This window comes from Diplotaxodon limnothrissa, linkage group LG18 (genome assembly GCF_057381915.1).
Source record: "Diplotaxodon limnothrissa isolate DT_005_m linkage group LG18, D_limnothrissa_male_GT1.1, whole genome shotgun sequence".
Classification (NCBI taxonomy): Eukaryota; Metazoa; Chordata; class Actinopteri; order Cichliformes; family Cichlidae; genus Diplotaxodon; species Diplotaxodon limnothrissa.
This window is the reverse complement of record NC_140613.1, coordinates 15,448,708-15,468,166: the sequence shown is the minus strand read 5'-3', so window position 1 is coordinate 15,468,166 and position 19,459 is coordinate 15,448,708. Positions and strand designations below refer to the sequence as shown.

Below are 19,459 nucleotides of genomic sequence, written 5' to 3'. Positions count from 1 at the left end.
AAACTGATTATTCCATTTTTGTCATCTGTAACAGTAATGAATGATGTCAGGTTTGTGGGTCAATCCAATCATATACCTGCAAATAGCCTTGCCCTACAGTAATTGTAAAAACTAACTATGTGAGGTTGCAGAAAGTAGGATTATGCAATATTTATTACCATGGACAGACTCATCCATTTTTAAATGAGACTCCCCACAAAACTACATACTTTAGCAAGAATAAAAGTCACAGGTTAAACTTTGAAACATCTCAAAACTTTCTAAAGGTAAGTTTATTCAGGCATTTATGAAAAAGTTTCATCAATGAATGATGACAGTGAGAATACTCAGATGAGTTGTCCAGCTGTCCAGTGAGTGTTTTTCATTCAAGTCAACTCACTCATATCAGCATCTTTTCTACTGCTATATTTGTTTTGCTGCTTGATCCCATAATTAACAGTGAATTCACATAATACGCAGAGCCTTGTCTATCTCGCTGTCAATATTATGCCTACAGGGAGTTTTTCAATTAGTATCACAAAGCCAACTTTTACAATTCCAAATGAGTGTGAAACACCACTGAGCAATCTCAGCATGCATGCTGCATGTAATGCAGACAATGTGTCAACACCAAACAATGTAATACTGTCTGTTTAACACAGTCAGTTAGGGCTGGGTAAAGGAGGAGGGAGACAGACAGACAGACAGACAGACAGACAGACAGACAGACAGACACACAGATATATTGAGGCAAGAAAGCTTTGTCTTGGTGAAAAGGGTAAGACAGCTTATCCTTTTAATAAGACTAAAAGTAATTTATGGACATGCTAGAATTTTCACAGTCTACCTTGAATAACTATGAATTATTATAATTTTAGTGAGGAAGGGGATGAATACAAAAAGACAACACATATAGAGGACAGCACTTCAATCAGCCCCTTTCCACTGTTAACCAAAGGGACACCAAGGGGCCCGCTGCCCGCTAAGAACTAGGACAAGGGCACTTTTTGCATAAGACCCCTCATCATAACTGCCTTCCCAATAAAAAGCTCCAAAATTGTGGACTAATTGGACATAGCTTAATCACCCAAGGTGTCTCTCTTTGCCTGTTAATATTGCACTCTTCTGATTTGCTGAAGGGGGCCACTTAGAGTGAACCTCTTGCAGATGGTCACCTTGATTGAAGTGCTTTTCAGGGCAGTCAATAATTTCAAATCAAAAGCAAAGGAAAAGTCATGCTCTCAAATTGAATAGAACCACACAGGGTGTAAGAATTATACTCCACGCTAATAAAATAACAATCAATATCAAATACGTATTCAGAATGTAATTAACACCTATGTAACCACACTAAATGCAGTGGAATTATTTCTAGATCAAGACTACATAATGTGCATTTTTTCATATTTCTGCATTTATACAATGATAATAATCAAATCTGACAGCAGTAAATTTTCATGACCTGCAATATGATAATTAAAATAATCTTGTGTTGCATATACAGTTGTAAGAGTTGAAATAAAAACTGACAAGGCTTCCAGGAAAAATACCTATACAGCAAAAACACAAACTATTAAGAAAGACTGAATAAAATTCAAACTGCATTTTCAATAAAGCCGTAATTCATACTCCTGAATTTTCTAAATACATTAAAACATTTATCTAATTTCTCAAATTTTAACTTCACTAGAAAATGCCTGAATGGGTTTTCTGATTCTATAAAACCTTTAAATGAAATGCAGATATATTTTATTGCGGACTTATTGGCGATAAACATATACAGAGGATCTCTTTAGTAAAACATTTAAGGATTTAATGTATTTTTTAAACACTAACATTAATGCACGTGAATAAGATGCACTTTATTTAGCAGGGAAAATTAAAGCAGACACAGGCTACACTGTTTGTGCTGTACTCCAGCTGAGAGGCCTGCAGCTGACCTGTCAGCATGAGCCGTCCACACTTTCTTACAAGGCCAATGGTGCTGAGGCCTTCGAACCACGCTCCTGTTTCACTAAACATTACTTGAAACTGTGAATAAAAGGTCGGTGGCAAAACAGAAAAAAGTCAGGATTGTCATGGTGCTGAGTTTTTGTCAAGTAATGGTTTAATTTGTCTAATTATATGTTTTCTTTTGAAAGCATTACTTTAGGTCTGTTTGTGCTTGAGCGTGTATGTGTGCGACTGCAGGTTTTCTCTCTCTTCCTGTCCTTTGTCGGCTTATCTGTTCATCTGCATGTGTTCCTACTTTAAGTGGTGATTATACTCTGTTGTGAACATGGGAAGCTGGAGGTCTTGTGATACTTCACTAAAGCCTGACTGAATGGCACTTATCTAATAGCTGAATTTTAATGTAAACACGAGTTGTTACGGTCACAGAAAATTTGGTAGCATGTGGATGTCCCCTCATAACCTAGGACTCGCTGTTTGATAACATCACTTGGACCAAAGTGAACCATAGCAGACTCACAAACATGGGTGCAGATTTAGCTTAGTTGGATGTGCAGCCAACCATATGGCACGTGGCCGAGAGCAGCCGGCCTGGATTCGAGTCCGACCTGCAGCCCTTTTATCTACTGTATTTCGTTATCCTGTACATGTTCATACATGTGTAATGACAATTAAGTTTGAATCCTAAAGCTAACTATAACATACCTTTTAGTTGCTGCATGGGATTGCTGTAATATTATTCTATTATTATTATTCTCACTGCATTGTTATGTGTTTTATATATATTGCAATGACAAAACTCATCATTCAGTTATGAGCTCGACTTCAACGCTAGTTTACTGACTTTGTAAAAGAATATGTGAAAAATAAACAGATCCAAGAATATCAATTCCCTGAATTTGTGCTTACTATTAGAATAGCCAAAGTCCACGGGTCATACATAAAAAAATGAAAATCTATTAACATTTTTAACCAAACTTTTTGACTTAGACTCATTACAGCCCAGTCTGAGACTCATTACTGCACTTTTCTGTCATCCTGTCACACACAAGCCACAAGTGAAGATTGGCAATAACAAAAGTAAAAGCATGTGGCCAAGAAAGAGACACTCTTCGAGGTTTTCATTGGTGTAAACTCACTTGAACACATGTTTTAAAAAGCTTACAAAGAAAAGCTGGTTTAATTGCTGCAAAGTAAGCACGAAACTGAACTCTGACGAGATCAACCCCATGTAGCATTTTGTCACTGACAAACTGTTCTTTCAGTCAGGATTGGAGCAATAATCAATCTAAATATCAAATTGGTACTTCACCAGAAAACAGCAATAGAAAGTAAAAATAAGCTAATAGAGATAAAAGCAACAGCTGTGCTGCACATAAAGAAATATATATTTTTGACCACTTTATTTTTAAGGAGACAGCCACTCAGTCCAGTTCTGAACCTTCGAACCTTAAACTAAGTTTGAATTGTTGCACAACGGGAAAAGGCTCACATCTTTGAATTAAAATGCACCTACTGTTGCAGTGCAGTGATGAATTAAAGGACAGCTGATCCTTTGCATATCAATACTGTTTTCAGAGTTTTTCTCTCTAGCTGATATCGATCCCTTTCAAATTCATCCCAGACAAAACAACGTCTGTCCTGTCATATGCTCTAAACTGAAACCAATATTTTCCATTGCAGATCAGATAAGCTTAATTGCCCCCCCAGAAACCTTAAAACTTACATTTTTATCTTTAAAAAGCACCCGTCTGATTTACTATTGAACTCCGCTAAAAGACAGACAATAACAACGGGTAAATCTTATTCATTATAGGTATGCTTCTTTCTTGTCAAAAATCGGATAGTTATTCAGTCAGTGTATTGTGTTTGTAATGGCTAATGTAGCTTAAAGCAGTGAGTAAGAGCACGCTAAATAAATGATGTAGACCCTAATGTCTACATCATTTATTTCTCACTATAATAAACAGCCTTCCTTGCCCATCAGGTCAGCTCAATACAATCAGCTATCACTCCAAATGCTTGTATGGGAGTATGTATGATTGGATGCAAGACTGAGAGTAACCCTTACCCTCGACAAAAACAATACTGCCACACTTGTTGGTTTATTTTGTTTTCTCTTTGTTGTAAAAATGGCTGGTTGAAATATATGTTTCTTACTTAAATAATTGCTTGTTTGTTTGTTTTTTTTACAAAGAAACACAATTTCCCACGAGAGAGGACACGTGCATATCTCTTTAAAATGAGATAGAATTGAAATTATTTTATGAAAAGAAGGTAAATTTATTACCTTCATTTATTTTTGATGTATTTTAAATCTTCATTGCATCATGTTTAAAGTATAGTATAGCATTTCTGTAGCCATGAATACAGCTACATCACACAAGGACATTTTGTATAAATACACTTCGAATATGGAACAATAAAGCTCTGAATAATAGTCAGTGTATATGGAGATCATACACCATGCTACATGTTTAAGGATTACATTTTAAATATTGCATCCATTGAAGTTAGTCCACATATGGATGCAGACAGTTCAATGACTGAGTGCCAACTATGCACCATCATCCGCTGTGGGACTCATACAGTGCACTAATTCAATATTTTTGGTGTCTTTGCAATTTTAAATATTTAATAGTAACTGAATCCACCAAAATAAAACAACAAATAATTGTAAAAAAAAAAACTGCCTGTACCAATAAAATAACCCAAATTATATAAAAAAAAATATTTTAAATGTAATTAATTTTTGCAATATTTTATTTCTATTCATTACATTAATAGGGCCACATTAATCACAGTCTAGCAAAGAGAGACACAGTGAACCTTAACCAATGAGCAATAAGCTATAATGCTGGAAGAAGAATTCATGCAAAATAATTTGTGACAAAACTTGAAATTAATCATGTGTCTGACCTTCACTACACAATGAACGGTACTTTTTGTAAATGTCAGTCTGAAAACATTCATTAAATCTCTCCACGACCAACAAGTATCTTATACGAAGCACTCAAACTTGAGATCTGTGATGACTCAAACTATAACTTTTTAACCGCATTGAGAGGGGCTTGTCTTTAAATGCCACCAATTTAACACAGAGAAAAACCCATCCACCCACTGTTATCTGAATTTAAATTGGCTGAGATTTCCCCCTGTACTGCAGTTAGGGCTGCCACAAACGATTATTTTGATAGTCGACTAGTCACCGATTATTTATGCGATTAGTCGACTAATCAGATCATCATCCACTGGACATAAAACTACAGCTTATTGCACCAGCAGCATCTGCTCTTATATAACTATCATTAGCTTACAGCTTTAAGCGTTTAAGGTGCTAACTAAAAATAAAGACAAGATGATAGTTTATTAAATTTTAATGAAATTTGCAGATTGTTTCGGTGAAGTTTAATAAACTCCTTGCTATCTAAAATATAACAGGACAACGGAGTATATTCTCCAGCATCTCACACTTCTGATAATCAGCTGTCTGCTTGACGTTTATTCAGCTGTGTAAAAACTATAACTTTAATCTCAGACAAACCGATTTACTCAGGAACAAATAAAATACAAAAAAAAAAAAAAGCCAAACAACAACATTTTTAATTTATCTAAGTGACTCATATATTTAACCTGAGTAGCGAAAGACGGCGGTGGGTTTGAAAACAATTTGCCGGGAGTCCGGTGTTCTCACCGCGCTAGTGACCTAGCCCCCGGCTAGCTATCGAGCTAGTGGGTAACAGACGTCTCCGAAAACGTCGGAGCGCTTTTGAAAATATGTGGTGTCCTGATAAACTGAGCCGATATTTGAGGTTTACACAGCTACATTCTCGCCTGAAAATATGTTAAACGTTTATTTTGTGACCCAGAAAGAATAATAAGAGTAATATTAAAACTAACTAGCTGCCACCATTGTTGGAAACTAAGCTGGGCCGCGCTATGAATTCTGGGACACAGCTGCTTCTTCTTCTTCTTCTTCTTCTTCTTCTTCTTCGGGGTTTAACGGCAGCTGGCATCCTTGTACATGCAGTGCTGCCATCTTCTGTTTCAGTCCGTTATTACACTCTTAAATCCTGCTACTTATTCCTGCGTCTTTTGGGATCTTACAAAGCTTCAAACGACGCGTCGACTATTAAATCAGTCGTCGACGATTTTGATAGTCGACGTAATCGTGACTAGTCGACAAATCGTGGCAGCCCTAACTGCAGTGTAAGGATTTTTTACTTATTGCTGGAAAATCTGGAGCTGTGAACTGCATACTTACAAACCCATAAGCTCCTGAGTTTTGCAATGAAACTAATAAAGGTCCTTTTAAGAAATCCAGCCTCCTCTTAGCCATAAGCCATGTGCCAGGGGAGTATTCCTACCCAAAATTTGAACCGCTTCCAAATTACGCAAACAACTGAATCACGTGTGAAATCCTACTCTCTGTGCCCACAGTAATTAAGGAATTGACTTGGAACTGTCTACCGACCTAATTTGTTGTTGCATTTAAAAGGACAGAATGAGACTGGAAGAGTCTGTATATTTGAAATTCAATCCGTTCGCTAACAGTGGGGGTAGGGCTGAGCTGAACTGTCGGTCAATGGCAAAGGCATCTGCATAGCTGAGAATTTTCACATGTCAACTCAACGGAGGTGCTCTGGGATTCCAAGCATATTGCCCGCAAAGAAGTCTGCACCACAATATTGATACAGCGGGTAACTGATGAAAAAAGACTGCATAGGACTCAAACTCGTCACAGAGCTGACAATCAATCAGCGTGTCCCTGACTTCTAGCAATGTTGAGATTATAATACACTGTTGGTCTTAGGTCCAACAATTTCTAGTTCCAATGCTTAAATAAAAAAAATGTTCATATTGGTCATTCTCAAGACTGTTTGCATTTGAATTTTGCACAGACTTAATCTTATCAGAAACCGACACGAGAGAAAAGACTATCGCAATGAATTAGAGTACTTCAAAGATTCAGCTTCTCTTTGATAAGCATCACCACAGTGCATGATGCTGTTAGTCAGCTGAAACTCCACAGGAAAAAATTATTAGAGGTTTTTCTGCTAAATTGTTAAATGCAATTGGGTGAAGCATCACTGACATCACCAGCTGGTTTCTCGTCAGTATCTTTGTATAACTGCTGCTCACTACTGTTGCTTTTGAAGAAGCATCAAGAGAAGCATCACTGAGTTTAAAGAAGCAGATTTTTACGAGTTGCCATGGTTAAACAAATGAAGCTGGAGTTTAAAAAATAATAAATAAAACAAAATGCAATGTTTTCACTACAACACCATATTTTTGTGGGTGCTAAAGTCATAGGAACATAGGAACCATCATAAGAATATCAGTGAGAAGTGTAACTTTTTTCATTGAGGTGTAAAAGTGGCATTGAGTTACACATATTCTGGCATTCTTCAAGTGGAAAAGTTAAGAAAAAAAAAAAGCAGAGGTCATGGTAAGTCAAGAAAACAACCCCTTTCCTGAGTCAAATACTGCCATGGTGTTACCTTACCATGCTGGTGAAACTGAAGACTCGCGTATTAACACATGCGTTATGGGTCTGACTCACAGGCCCTCTGAAAGCGAGCAATGCATCGGTCAATACGCCACACAGATGAATGCACTCCTGAGAGAAAGTTACAAGAATTAGATTATTCTGCAGTTATCTCAGGAGGTGGTGTCAGCTACTGAGAGTAAAACTCTCAGCGTGAGGAGAGTATGTGTGTGAAGGTTATTTTTCCCACTACAAGTTGCCTCTGTGAGGTAAATCTTGTGCTGATCGCACGAAAGTTCCGGCAAACATGCAAACTGACGACAGCAAGCGCATATAGCAACGAGCGCTTACTGAGGTTACACCTCCATACTGCTTAAATCTACAACACGTGCTGTAAAAACCAAATTACAAAACAGGATGTCTCAGATCTGCCATCCTAATCTTATTAGGATGGAGAAATTATATCCTATCCAAGTTGGGTATAAATACCCTCTGTGCACTAGAATACCCGCTCTTAAGTCCTTCAGCTTCATGTGCTACTGTTGATTTTTCAGTCCATCATGCACAATTAATGGTAAATGGCCTGTATTTATATAGCGCTTTACTAGTCCCTAAGAACCCCAAAGCGCTTTACATATCCAGTCATCCACCCATTCACACACACATTCACACACTGGTGATGGCAAGCTACATTGTAGCCACAGCCACCCTGGGGCGCACTGACAGAGGCGAGGCTGCCGGACACTGGCGCCACCGGGCCCTCTGACCACCACCAGTAGGCAAGGGGTGAAGTGTCTTGCCCATGGACACAACGACCGAGACTGTTCAAGCCGGGGCTCGAACCGGCAACCTTCCGATTACAAGGCGAACGCCCAACTCTTGAGCCACGATCGCCCCAATTACACGATTCTCTCTGTTGTTTGAGGTATAAATGCGTTATTTTTGGTGTTTTCAGTGACTCCACTCAATCAGAGTGCAGTGTCACTGAGCCATCTCCACTCAGCCTCATACTTCCAGTGGTTAGAGCATCATCCATGACTATACCTCCAACACAAGTATAAAAGCCCCTTTTCCCCCCTTTTCATTATATAAAGAAAAGGGGGGAAAAAACCATAAAGACTGTGTTCTTGTGATTTCATCATCTTGAAGCAAAGAAGCATGATGCTGAGTGTGCGCAAAACATTTTAAGGCTGTAAAAAAGCAGTGAAACATTGAATGTAAAGTAAGAATACATGCCCCAAAAACTGAAACCAAAAACTGGCCTCCTGTGGCTCTCATGAGGCTGATGATTCTGATCCTTCCCTCACTCTCTGTTGCTCACCTCACTGTATATTAAATTCAAAATCAATGTATGAAAAATTATTTGGTCACACAGTGACTCGCTCCATACTAACACCAGGTTCCAACAGCAAGAAATCCATTATTTCCCCCACTCTGTTGCTCTATAGCAAAGATCCAATGCCCAAGAGAGGAGTAATGCATTTAAACTCACTGATTAGAACAAACATTTAAGGGCTTTTTCACTAACTAGATTATATTATTTTGCCCTGTGGCCACAGACAAAAGGTAGCAATTTCAGAAGCAAGTATTAATTTGTAAAAGGTATGAAAGTGAAGCAAAAGCAGAGAGGCAGACTGAGAGCACACACAGTGCAGCACCTCGGTTAGGTGTGGGCACACAAGGCACAGTGACTGATGTTTAGAGATTTCATGTAGCACAAATAGTGCCTGGTTAGAAATTGGGTGTAACTCAGAGAGGTGCATTAAATGATCACTAGGAGCTCACTTCAGTGACAACCATTTAAAATGGCTCCTTATCTCGCCTTTAAATGCAGTTATTTTCTGCAAAGCTGCACTTCTAGTGATAAAGAGAACAAGCTAAAGTGGATCCAATATAAAAGATTCTGTGTTTGAGTGGTAGATGGTGGCACATCACAAACTCATGTGAACTCACGTGCTAGATTATTAATTAGTGTTTTGTTTGTTTGTTTGTTTTCCTCAAATGGATTTTAATGGATCCACATAGCTTGCTTGGCAGTCCTCCTTTAGCCTGTCCAGTAGTTTTTGATTCACTCATGATTAGGAGCAATTAGCAAATCCCTCCACTAAGCATAAGCTGCTGAGTTTAAACTAACTGAAAAAGTAAGATGTAAACTGTGTTAAGGCTGAATGACTTCCTACGGTTATTTTTCTGAGTGCTAAGCAGGTTAATTAATAAGCAACTTATCACAAATCCCAGTGAAAACGGATGAACTCAAGCATAACGGTAGTGCTGTAATGGATTGCTTAAAGAAGCCCCTTTGTTGTAAGCAGTAGTCATTTCTTCATTGTGTGTAAGGTTAGATAACAAAGCGTGTATCACATGATTCAGATGTAGACTGAAACTGGGTAACAAAGTTGAGTAAATTTTCATGTTAAAACCTCACTTCACTATTTAATCATTGCTGACACACCTCCTACTTTCTCTCCCCGCCATCTTGGGAAATGTAAAGGTCAGAAAGTCCAGCCGTGCATCAAACACACACACATTTCCATGCCTATCTTTGTGAGGACACTTATTGACATGATGTATTCCTTAGCTACTAATCCAAAGAGTAAAAGAATGCTGTACAGTGGCCCTGAAAGCTCATTGTACTGCAATTTGAACAAAAACCAAAGAAAAAAATATTTTAAAAAAGCAAAAAGATAACATGCAAGCAAATTAAGACAACATCTTCAATATTTCATCACATCACTGCAACATGTTTTGCTCTTCCATTGTGTTTCCTGTAATTGAAGCCTTTTATTTTATAAGTGCTGCCTCTGTGTTGGCAAATTAGTTATGATATGTTCTTGTGCTTTTCAATTTGGATTTGTTTTCTTGAGCTGCAGTGCCTTTAGATGTCAGGGCTACCTCAATAACTAAGTGTTTATATAATCACACCCCTTGCTCTAATCTACACCGCATTCCAGCTCGAACTCTAAATCCAAATCTTAACCCTCAAGTAGCCCTTTGAAAATTTGTCATCAAGAAAAAAAAGCAAGCGAGCCTTTCATCATGAAATATTCAATATATGAAGTATAAGATATATATATATATATATATATATATATATATATATATATATATATATATATATATATATATATATATATATATATATATATATATATATATGACAGGAAGGTGGTTTTCCCATATAAAAAGGCTTCAGTCTGGCACGCGGTGGACAGTTGTCAGTGAGGTGTCCACTGACATGTGTAAATGGGCCCCGACAGGCTTTGTTGTCCCTCTCTGTCCTAATGGAGGCTAAACAGAAATTGCATCGAGATCAAAGTCGCATCCAAACTGTTTGAACTCTCTGAGGAAATGAAATAAAATTGTGGCCGGTGAGGCCAGCATTTTCATCACACTCAGTGCACTGATGGTAATATAAGCAGAGAAACACACATGCAGACAAATATTTATACACTCACTGGCCTCTTTGTTAGGTACACCTGTTCAATTGCCCATTAATGCTAATATTCATAAATCACACGGCACCAACTCAGTGCACTTAGACATGTAAACATGGCCAAGGTAACCTGCTGAAATTCAAAGTGAGCGAAAGAATGGGGAAGAAAGTCACTATGAACGTGGTTGTTGATGGCTGACAGGCTGCTCTGAGTATTTCAGAACCTGCTGATCTAGGGGGATTTTCCTGCACAGCCGTCTCTAAAGTTTACAGAGAACGGCCTGAGAAAGAGAAAATATCCAGCGAGTGCTCCCAATAAAAATGCCTTGTTGACACCAGAGGAAAACCTGAGCTGATAGAAAGTAACTGAACCATTCATTACAACCAAGGTTCACAGAAGAGCATCTCTAAATGCGCATGTCAAAACTTGATGCATCTGGGCTAAAGCAGCAGAAGACCACACCGGGTACCACACCCACAGCTAGGAACAGAAAACTAGTGACTACTGTTCACATGGCCTCTCCAATATTGGACAATATTGTCCTGACACAATACCATTAAAGCATTGGTTACACACCACAACCTACCTGAGTAACATTCCTGAACATGTCCATTCCTTTATGACCACAGTGTATCCATCTTCTGATGGCTAATCCACCATATCACAACACTCAGATCTCAAATTGGTTTCTTGAACATGACAGTGAGTTCACTGCAATCACATGCCCTTCACAGTCACCAGATTTCAATCCAGCAGAGCAGAGAGGAAATACAAATCTGCAGCACCTGTGTGATGCTGTCATGTCAATATGGAGCAAATGTTTTCAGCACCTTGTTGAGGCAGCTGTGAAATTAAAAGGCAGTTACAGTACAAGCAAGATGTAACTAATGAAGTGGCCAGTGAGTGTATAGATGTAGACAAGCTGAGTGTGAAGAAATAACTCACACAAACTATGAACAGTTGGTGAAAACACGCAAAAAACATTGTCTCTATATAGTATAATGTCTCTATATAAATTTATCAGCATTCATTATTAATTAACAATACATAGTGAATAAATAGAATTACCACACTGGATCGGCTCTTATCTGAGAAAGTTTGGAGGCTAACTCTGTGCATGAAGCTGCATATGAAGTAGAATTAAAAGCAGCAATCAAACAGTCTGTAGTTTCAGCAGTTTTCTCTTAATGACTAAGTGAAAAGCACATTTCTGGAATAAATTTAGGAGGACGGCTCATTTCATGCATCTTCAGACACACATATATTCGCGCAAACACAGACAAGTGGGAGAAAATTATCATAAGTCATATTTGAGATCAGTCAAATGGGTGTGCAGAAATGAATTTCAATAATAAAGCCTATTTCACAGATGCAGCAGCAGTTCATTTGAATCAGTAAGGCGATATCTGCTGCCCCTAATTACCAGTGACAGATTGGGATGAGATTATCCGCCACTCTAATCTATGTTATGAATCTCTATTGAGGATGATTCAACAGAGATGGATAAAGCTACTTTGAATGATTATTGGGAAAAGGGGGGGGGGGATTCAGGTATTCATTGTTTGCTTTTTTGGGGGGATCAGTAACTTTAAAGTCTTTTAACTGATGACACAGGGGTACTTTATTATGAAAATGTATTTTCTGTGTGCTCTGCTCTCCTCTTGGATGCATTCGGCTGTCGACCACAACCGTGATCCCTTGATTTCAAATTGATCAACCATGTCTATGAATATCAATTGAGCTGTTCTCTGGTGAGAAAAACACAGACAGACGTCGTTCATCTGTGGGGAATTTAAGAGTTCTGCATCAGTCAGTTCAGTTCGGTATAACTTTGAAAAATATCCTCAGGGAAATTGGCGGTCTCTGGTTTAACACAACATTGATTGAACTACTTAATCTAGAATTTTAGCCACAAGGAAAACTGCTGATTCTCTGCACAAAAAATAGGAAAAAAAAGAAACGAAAGGAAAAAAGTTTTGGCTAAAAATGTCAACAACTGATATTTTCCACACCTTGTGAAACTAGTCAAAACTGCCTTGTGCAATACTAAACATGACAGCCGTCACAGTCAGATTCTGTCCAGAGCTGACATAAACCTTGACAATGTCATGCAGATGCAGTTACAGTTTGAGTTCTTCCAGTTAGGATCCGAACACATGCAAGTCATCACAGAGGGAAAACAAAGTCATGAGGTAAAAATTAAACGCTCACCAAGCTTTCCTGAAAGCAGTGCTGCCTCTTAATAAATGTAATAACCGAGTAAGTGAGGCAGGCAGTCACACTGAACAAAGGCTCTATGAGGCAGTGCTTTGTCTGTCAGCTGTCACTACAGCTTGCCTGCTACGGTGTAAAACACAATTGAGATATTCCTTGTCAGTCCCCGTATCAGCCAATTTCGTTCAGATAAAAATAGCAAGTACACATTTTGATATTTGTATTTTTAATACGAGGATTCGCAGAGCCTCTGGGAAAGTTGTAAAACGCTGTATTTTGAAAACAGCATGTCTCAATTTTTAAAATATTCCTTCATATTCTTTCTTCAAACACAGACCCAGATTTTTCCGCTCTTAGTTTAGATTCAGTGAACATCTACATCCCGTTTGGTTACAGTCTGGAAAAAAATAAATACTTTTTTGTGGAGAGGAACACTAAGCAAACACCAAACTTAAAAACGGGTAAACACCATTCACAGACAGAGCCTTTGAACGACTCAGTGTTGAATCAGCTATAAATACACAGCTATGTTATAATTGTTTTCCTCTGCCATCTAAACCAATGAGCCTAGAGGTCCTGCGGTACAGTGATGGACCACATCACTGGGAAAATGCACTGTACCTCAGAACCTGGGCGAACTGCCTGTTGAATGCACAACAGCCTCAGCCAAAACACACAGAACCAACTTCGTGTGCTGCTCTGCCTGCACAGTGTGTTTGTGTGTGTGTGTCCCTGTGTATGCAGACATTCTAAATACAACTGTGGCAACGTTTGAAAGCTCAATACTTGATCACCGTGTTGGGCGAGTTGTTCGGCCGCTGCTGCTGCAGATGTGAATGAAAATTTCTAGCCCCATTTTGACTGCACGAGCTGCATCAGCTCATGCGGGTCAGAGCTTTTCCGAGCTTACAGCATGAAACGTGATGTAGTAAAACACAATGCTCTGCCTTTTAGGGCAGCTAGGTTACTGTGTGCTTACACAAACCCTAATTGTACTGTTAGGGTGGGAAGAAGCACTTAATGGAACAAGAGCGTAATCACTAATCACAGCTGCTTTTTGTTAGCTGCCATCCTGTTAGGGAACTGACAATATGTCTGTCATTAGTCAACCGTCTCTCTTGAAATTTCAGCTTAAATGTGTTGTTTTCTTTTCACTGAATCTGGCAAAACAGCTATGTGGTCCGATAAAGCAGCAATTTCAAGAGTTTGACTTCCAGCGCAGAGACAATTAAAGGTTTTGAGCAGATGCGAGTAAAAAGCTTTTGACAACAGAGGCACTTAGTCTCTCCTGGAGGACGCACTCTCTCCTTAACACTGAACACATTCTTCCTCAATCATGATTTGCAAAAGAAGCAATGGACAAATTTTGCGGAAATCAGAGTGAATTTTGCAGATTTCATCAATATGGGATGCAAAAAATAATCATCCTAAAGGAGGTACTTGAGTTTTACTTGGCACACAGCACATGCAGATATCTCTCTGACAACCTCTCAGTGATCTGTGCACACTTTACCAACATTAAAGCAGCATCTTGTCTATCAGGCAGGGTAAATGTGCTTATTGCATTTTTATTTTCATTTTGAAATGACTTACCAGGCATAAACCGCTGAGTAGAGAGATGAGTAGAAAGTCCAGATTGCGGAGAAGCAGAGAGGATCCCATCCCTGACCTGAGGCAACTCTACCTCCAAGAGTCCTTGCAGGGCTCAGACAGATGCTGATTGAGCTCGGATGAAATTATTTAATCTACTTAACTCTCTTCAAAGTGGAACGAGTTGTGTTTTTTCACTCCATCTGGCCTCTCGATGCTTATAATGGCTTGTGAAATCATAACTCTGTAATCGCCTCGCTCTGCCCTCGATTTAATTTCCTATAATCTACTATATGCTCCGGCTCAGTCTGCTCTCTTTATTTCTCTGCATCTGTCTTTTTTCCTCTTCTGAAATTACATCCACATGTCAGAACTATTTATGTCGCCCTAGCTCTGCGGTGGGAAGTTCAAATGATTCTTTGTAGGGAAGAAACCGACGCTGTATTTTTAGGTCTTTTAAATTTCCCCCTCAGACTAACTTAAACACTTCAGTATGGAGCTGTGCGCCTTGCGGCTTATTCCAGTATTCTTTTCCAAGCGTTAGATCAGCGTTGTACAAAAATAAGCCCGAAACGTATCATTCCATCACCAGTCGCTGCTGAATTTCACAACTTCAATCCTGTGACTCATGTCACCATCAACAACGCACGGATCTATCGTGCAGGGCGGCAGTGGAGCAGAAGGATCGCAGACAGGGTCTACTTTGTGCATTTAACAGTAAATGGCAGCCAAGTGAAAGAGCGGAGCGTGAAATTTCAAACTTTTAATAGAAGTGTCTGATTTGCGTGTTTCAACTCAATCACTGTACGCGTGTTCGCTACCCCTGGTTACCGGTCTTTTTCTTTCTTCTTCTTTTTTTCTTATAAATTAATAAAAGCACAAAACGGTAGTGTATCAGTTGTCATGTCCACAAACCGTGCCGAATTATAAATCTATCCACCGTGACAGACAGAAACGGCATGTATGGAACTCTGTGGATCTGTTTAAGCTACCGATGGTGATGTGAAAAGCTTCAGAAAGGAGGAAAAACGCCAACTTGGTCTGAATAATTTAGGCTACTTACTATCAAGAGAAACCCAAATTCACCCTGACGGACAGATAATTCGCAAACGCGTGTTTGTTCGCAGAGTAAGCGCAAAACTTGAAGTTCCTCGTGTTGAGAAAGCGTCTCCAGATGTGGCAGGAGGCAGGTCGTGCTCAGTAGTGAGTATGTGGATGGAAAAGGAGGGGGGAGGAGGAGGGGGGGCGGAAAGGAGGCAGGTAGGGTGGAGCGTAAGAGCTTTTCATTGGTGCGCTCTCTTACGTTGGAATAAACCACGGCTCCGAAATGACATATTTTCTCACCCCTCAAACAAACTCCACATTCAACAGATCGCAGGGCCTTTGCCAAACCGCTTTTTTCCCCCTGCACTCTCTCAAAAGTTGCAACTACTAGTAGGATTGGATTACTGAGACATAATGCAGGAGAGCGTGCACAATTTTCTTTTAACGAATCAAGATTTTTGTTTGGAAATGAAATAATAGAGGATTTGTGGACAGTCTCATAGCAGTTTGTCTATACTTTATACTTTATGCTTTTTCGCGAATATGTTTGTGTGACACTCTTATTTTAATCGTGCAGGCAGACATAATTATTACTATTATTGTAATGGTGATAATAATATATACAAAGTCGTTCCTAATCAAATACCTGTTTATAACTGATTATCAGGTTAAGAGACGATTAACCCTTTAGTGTCCAAATATAATACAGGCCGCCTGGTCTTATTTGGTAACTTTGGGTGTAAAAGTCCGAAATCATACATGAGTGAACGCTTTTTCCGCCGTTCTTTCAGATTAACCTCAGCTTTCAGCTTTGCAGTTGTTTTATATTACTGACTTTTAAAATTGTTTAAAGGGGGGGAAACAGTTTTTGTCTTCACGGTTATAATTAAGTGAAAACTGGTATTTAACATGAACAAAATGTTAGACAACTTGAAATATGAACTATAAATGTTTTTTGTACGTTTTTTGAGCCTTGGTCTCTCTGTTTTTCATAATGTCACTTTTATATCCCAAATGTCCAAGCGCTTTATGGACTCTGTGATAGATACTAAAGTAGTTCCTGTCCACCTGGAGACAGAGACCCACATTGACACTGATGACACATGATGACACTGCCATGCCAAACCAGGCATGAATGCATGCAAACATCACATATATGTTTTGACTATCTTCCTTGTTCCTTCCTTCCTTCACATTTCATTCTGTAATGAAATTATGTAAGTGTCCCCATCCCACTGAAAATTTCCACTTTCTGATTTTGAAGTCTTTCAATCCCGCTGTGATGTCCTCATTTGACCAAGGCAAGTGGGAAGATCTCCAGCTGTTTAATTTTTTTAAGTGTCTTTTCTCAAAAGTGATTCTAGAACCACCAGTTCAGCAGGTTATGATGATGGTTTTCGGGGAAAATGGCAAACACCATTGGAGCTGCTTATTCCAGTTGCTATGGTACTCTGACAGCAGAATGTACAGTGCTGTTTTTTACAGTGTGGTCACAGTTGTGATCAAATGGCACAATGACTGAAATGCCCCAGCTGTTAAACCAGGTACACGCTGGCACCATTTCATCTAGATTTTAAAACAGGATTACTTTTAAAAAGATTGTGTGTGTGTGTGTGTGTGTGTGTGTGTGTGTGTGTGTGTGTGTGTGTGTGTGTGTGTGTGTGTGTGTGTGTTCAGGGATATGCAAGGTCTTAGGTGAAATATAAATTTTCAAGATAATTTCGCATTAAACACAGGAGCACACAGAAACAGTACATGGAGGTTGGGGTGATGGGGATAAGGTTGTATGTACCGATCATGGTGGCCAGCCTTAGCATGTGATTTATATTATCTTGTTTGTGTTTGAAGTACATGCCGAGTATTATAAAGGGAATGAGCTCTAGGCGCAACATAAGCATGGAGGCAGTGTTTTTGTTTTAACTGGGTCAAGTTTTTCTATAAAGTTGAAGTCAATTTATCTAAATTTTCATGATCTGTTAGCAAGTTGAGCCAGTGAGTTATTGATCATTTTGGGGTTTTTTTTCCAATTAAGAAAAATAGCTTTTAATGCAACATTTAAAGGCATTAAGCTACAAGCTTGGAGGTTCTTAGGTACAGTCAAAGAGAAGAAGTCAGATCCAAGTAAAACAGAGGAGGTGAGATGCTGAGGCTAGCTCTGTCGAAGGTTCTAGCTTTAAACTTTTCTGAGGCATTTGTTCTCCAATTTGTTTTGTGCTCTGACAGGGCATTAAGATATAGACACCAGAGGTTCAAGACTGGTTTCCACATGGTACAAACCACAAGTATGCTAGCAAGTACAAATATCAAGGGTATCAAGGGTACAACAACAGCACTTTAGATGGTACTGCCCCAGCTACATGCTACTGCGCCCATTAAGGCAATTTCTTTTCTGAGAATATAGTAAGCACTTTGATACAACTGTTATTCTGATATATATAAATAAAATTCTTTTGTATTGATACAATATATCAAGCATCAAGCAGTGACTCACTATAAAAGCCATCAATGCTGATAGACAACCGTGATTGGCTGCTGTTGTGGATGAACATCGTGTGTATTATCCATCAGAGAGAATAATGTTTCAGCAATCAGCTTTAAAGTCATTAACTGCCATATGCTTCCGCCACACAGGGCACAGGCTGGCATCTCATGCTGACATTGTTTTCATGCATCAAATCAAAGTTTAAGTCGCAGCAGCACTCATCACGTGTGCAGTTATACTTGAATGTACGTGTTTATTGTGGGGTTTAAAATGCTCCAAATCTTTGTAGTTTGGCGTTTTTGCTCATGTCTTTTAACCAGCTGATTAACTGTACGTTTTGTTAACAGTGTGAAACTAAGATAGAATAATGACTCAGTGGACAAATTCATAGCCCCAGTTCTCTGTGTACTAGGATGGATAATGGGTATTTAGTAATTTGAGCATAAAAGCTCGCCTTAACTCAAGGTTCACTACATTTGTGGAGCTCTCAAGCCTTTTACAGTTGTCCCTAGAGGATACACACAACACGGTTCTTACATTCGATTTTCATGTGTATCATACCTGCTAAGAAAGTGTTGTTGTTGCTGCTCAGTGATACGTTTTTGAAAAAGTCAGTCAAAGATGGTATTTATATATTGTTCACTTGCAATTAAAATATAGGATATGATAGGACCTATAATTCAAGCTCTTTATTTGCCGACAGATTCAGTGAGGTGCAGTTGATGTCTTTGTTTAAAGCTGATAAGAAGACCAAGCTTTGCTATATTCTTTCTGCCTCTTCACGAAAAAAGCAACAACATATAGCGATTTAGTCTCTTATTTTTTATAAGGACTTGATGTCAGGTTGTTGCTGTGTCACTTTGCTCAGTCAGTCAAAGATAAAAGAAAAAAGCCGCAACATAACGAGAAGTTGTTTTTGCATGAAAAAATCAAAAAAGATCCAGTACCATTTTTATAACCCCTTAACTAAGCAGCAATGCACTATAGGTTATGAAACTGTGTGTCTTTGCACAGCATTGAAAAATAAAGATATATAAATATCTTTCCCATTTTCCACTTCCTTTTTTTAACTTCCTTATTTTCTTTTTGCTCTGTGTATTTATTTCTTAGAGGTCATGGTACTTACTATAACAATGTCCTCAGTATTAACCAGCAGAGCCTTCTTTTCCATCATAAATATAGGTTAATTCCTGCGGTGCAAGATAATACACAATATAAAAGCGGTCATAAACAAGCAATAAGATGTATCAATATATTTGCTCATCTGCCTTGCAGAAG

General features: G+C 38.7%; 1 protein-coding gene across 1 annotated transcript in view; it reads right to left on the bottom strand.

The window, feature by feature from the left end:
* The window catches only part of pth1r (parathyroid hormone 1 receptor), a 29,945-nt gene extending 27,944 nt beyond the window's left edge, over window positions 1-2,001 (bottom strand). Inside the window, exons 1-2 of the mRNA XM_085377792.1 lie at window positions 1,879-2,001; window positions 885-968 (exon numbers count right to left, since the gene is read on the bottom strand). Coding sequence (XP_085233918.1) covers window positions 885-968; window positions 1,879-2,001 — 207 coding nt within the window. The remainder of the gene's footprint in view (window positions 1-884; window positions 969-1,878) is intronic.
* Window positions 2,002-19,459: the final 17,458 nt, after the last annotated feature.